The sequence below is a fragment of the Quercus robur genome, chromosome 11, assembly GCF_932294415.1.
Source record: "Quercus robur chromosome 11, dhQueRobu3.1, whole genome shotgun sequence".
NCBI lineage: Eukaryota > Viridiplantae > Streptophyta > Magnoliopsida > Fagales > Fagaceae > Quercus > Quercus robur.
Window position 1 is genome coordinate 47783091 of NC_065544.1, and position 3438 is coordinate 47786528.

A 3438-nucleotide genomic window follows, 5' to 3' on the forward strand; every position below is an offset into this window, starting at 1 on the left:
TTCAGAATCCTTAATTTCATCATAGACAATGCAAAATTTTACAATGAAATGAATGAATAAATCAATTATCTTAATTCAAAACTCAAGAGGAACGGCTTTTTCTTTAATTTGTCTGACAGTTCATGTTTAATGGACTAGTGGTTTTCATGTCTTTCATCTTTCTTGTGAGTGATTCAAGCAACCAGTGAGATCATGGCAGGCATTGAAATAAGGCCTTCTGATACATATGGTGACCTTGAGTCGTCTGCACCCATTGGAGAATATGCTTATAGTCTGAATGATCTTGGGAAAATGTCTACCCAAGTGAAGTGACCTTAAGTAGACTCATTTCCTTGAGAAACTGCAGTGATTTTTCATCACTTGGTAGACATTTCTTGCTCTATCCATTCTGACAAAGAGAAGAAATGCACAAATCTGTCTGCTCTGATCAATTTTAGTGACATGTACTAAAATTCACTTAAGCGAGAAGTGATATTAATGAAGATGTCTTCTCTGCAGGGAATTGTAAGGCCACCCATGGGATGATGAAACCCAAATTCTTCCTCTGCCTTACTTAGCAATTCTTGAAATGAAGGTTTATTCAGGTATGATATGGGTACCACAAACCGCTTCTTCTGTTCCTCTCCAACATAGACTGCAATGTAGCCTTTTGGAACATTTTTAGCAAGACCAGAAACAGACCTGCGGATAATCTGCTTAGCATGCAGAATACCAGGCAATAGAAGAGCCATTTCTGTCTATGTTATGACTTTAGAAGAGGATTTAGTTCACAATTGACTTTGGAGAAGAAAGAAAAATACTTGCTAGAAGAGATTGTGAGGATATGATTTGGCTGTGGAATTTGTTTACTTTGGTTTAGTATATATAGATGGAAGGTTGTCTAAAGAATCTCTGGTATGTGGATGAGTGGTGTGGAGTCAATCAGGTGGGGATTAGCCCAAGACACAAGCACTTGAAGGATCACATGGTCCTGTCTACAAATCATCATTGAGAAATTGTTATTGATTGAGACTATTTTTCTTGGCGAACAAACCACAAGAGAGCAACTTGATATGTAAGAGAAATGAAAAAAAGAAACCTCTTGTGGACAACTTTGGGTGATTGGTACATAGGAGGACATATAAGTCTATTTATTTCCAGACAGAAAAATTGAGGCTGAAGATAATTGAATTAAATAACATATCCAAAGCCAAAATCACTATCATTTATTGCTTTGGTACATTGGTTGCACGACATACCCTTGTGAAGAGCATGCACTTGTAGCTTTGGTACTACAAAAAACCCTTGTGAAGGGCATAAGGAGTGTGTCTTATGCATGGTCCTCATTGTCATTGGAACCCAAACCATTCAAAATACATAATCAAATTTGTCTGTAACTGATGACAATTATTGGCATGCATCTCAAACCTGAAGTTGGGCAATATCAATTACTTGTGACTCAAAAGGGTTTAAGATATAAAACAATTTATGATAGTTTTAGGTTTGTTTATATAGTCTGTTTCTGTGTATTTTTCTCTTTCAGAATCAAAGGTTGCATCCTACAGTCAACTTATTCCCTCAACTGCTCAATCTCATTCCACATACCACATCTGGCATATACGTTTGATAACATAGCACATATATATCCAAACATTCTTAGAATCCAACTCGAGGGCTCTCTTAGCGACTCATTATTCCCATGATCCTAGCTCCACCTATGTATAGGTCCATATGGCTATTGAAAACTAAGCCTTGCTAGAATTTTTAGCCTTTGGTAGACTTGACCTGAACTTTTAAATGTAAATGATTGTTTCACAGAATGTGAAGTAAAGGAGCTAATACACATCCATAAATAAATGATAAATATTATGCACATTTGCTTGCAGCTGAAATTGAATCTGCATATTTTTTCGTGATTACTTGTACTGCATTGCCATCAAATGGAAGCAGATTTTGCAGAAAGAAAAAATAATTTTGTATGAAATATTTGCACAGAAATTTTTGATATGATTCCCAACTTTCATAACCATTAAAAAAAAAAGGAATTTTACAATGAGTTATGAAATAATCTAATACTCTTCAAAATTGAACAGATAGATTTTTGGGTTAAGAATGTTGAAAAGTTTATGTTTTCAATACTCAGTATCATGTCTTTCATTTCTCTCCTGAGGTATCCAAAACACAAGTTGATCACTGAAGGATTCTCTGCATGAGGTTCTGTGAGAACCACCCATTGGATGAAGTTGGAACCATGAAGCACCTCCTTTGTGTGTTTCCAAGTTGAGCCATCCACATCTGCTTCTGCTTGGCTGAATAGTCCATGGCAAATTGATATGTTCTTAAGATACAGCAGTGCTGTTCTAAAGTGGGTTTAAACATGCATGCCATCTAATTCTTCGCTGAAAGGAGGCATAAATGTGCGTGAATCCATAAATCTGTCCCTGCTGATTGATCTCGGTGTTATGAATCATGATCCATTTAAGCGAGAAGTGAGATCCATGAAGACATCTTCTCCACAGGGAATTGTTAGACCACCCATTGGATGATCAAATCCAAATTCGTCCTCAACTTTACTAAGCAACTTCTGGAATGAAGGTTCATTCAGGTATGATATAGGTAGAATAAATCGCTTCTTCTGTTCCTCTCCAACATAGACTGCAAAGTAACCTTTTGGAACTTTCTTGGCCGTAAAAGCTGCTTCTTTACTACTCAGAACAGACCTGCGGAGAATCTGCTTAACTTGCATGATGGCAGGAACTCGGATAGCCATTTATATATTAACACTTAGGAAAAGGTTGAAGCTCACAAATGAGTTGGGAGGAAAAAATGCAGGTAAATATTTGCTAGTGGGGAATAAGAAGACCTGATTTGGCTATGGAATAACCTTTGCGTGTATTTATAGATGAAAATGGGTGTGGGAAAATCTCTAAAATGTGAGTGGTGTCAGTTGTGAGGAATTTGGGTGTATATTAGTGAGAGACAGTCATATGAAGGATCACATGGTTTTGTCTTCCAATTGATAATCAAGAACTTGTCCTGATTCAAATTGTACTTTATAGAAGACTTATGCCGAACCATTTCAACAGGGAGCACAACCTACAAGCCCCCCCACCCCCCCTTGAATATAAGAGATGTGGATAAGAGAAACCTTCTGTTGAGTTAATTGGCCAACCTCTTGTTACTTGTTAGATTATGAAACCTCAACTTACTCAGGGTTTCATTTCTTTAGAATAGGAGATGTAAATTCATCATTCCATGCACTGGATAATTTAAAAAACTATTGTGTGATCGTTTCCTCAAAGATCAAATACCTTCTGAGTTAGCTTGAATAACCACAATTGGAACATTTGGGAAAAAATTCAGTGAAACATTAAAATGAAAAAAAAACACCAAACTGTAAAAACTTGAAAAGCAGCAGCTACCTGCAAGAGTATTCACAATATGCAAGAAGAGAACTGC

At 36.6% G+C, this 3438-nt stretch overlaps 2 protein-coding genes across 2 annotated transcripts; both read right to left on the minus strand.

The window, feature by feature from the left end:
- LOC126705976 (auxin-responsive protein SAUR21-like) lies at positions 1-844 on the minus strand. Its single transcript, XM_050405215.1, has one exon. It carries the CDS (start codon positions 729-731, stop codon positions 447-449), a length of 285 nt encoding a protein of 94 aa, XP_050261172.1. The 5' UTR covers positions 732-844; the 3' UTR covers positions 1-446.
- A 1233-nt stretch (positions 845-2077) lies between these two features.
- Positions 2078-3073, minus strand: LOC126705975 (auxin-responsive protein SAUR21-like). The gene has a single exon (XM_050405213.1). It carries the CDS (start codon positions 2747-2749, stop codon positions 2447-2449), a length of 303 nt encoding a protein of 100 aa, XP_050261170.1. The 5' UTR covers positions 2750-3073; the 3' UTR covers positions 2078-2446.
- Between the last annotated feature and the right edge of the window lie 365 nt (positions 3074-3438).

Bases quoted from the DNA above. Each gene is read 5' to 3' on its own strand.
- LOC126705976 (XM_050405215.1), bottom strand. From the start codon at position 731: ATGGCTCTTCTATTGCCTGGTATTCTGCATGCTAAGCAGATTATCCGC.
- LOC126705975 (XM_050405213.1), bottom strand. From the start codon at position 2,749: ATGGCTATCCGAGTTCCTGCCATCATGCAAGTTAAGCAGATTCTCCGC.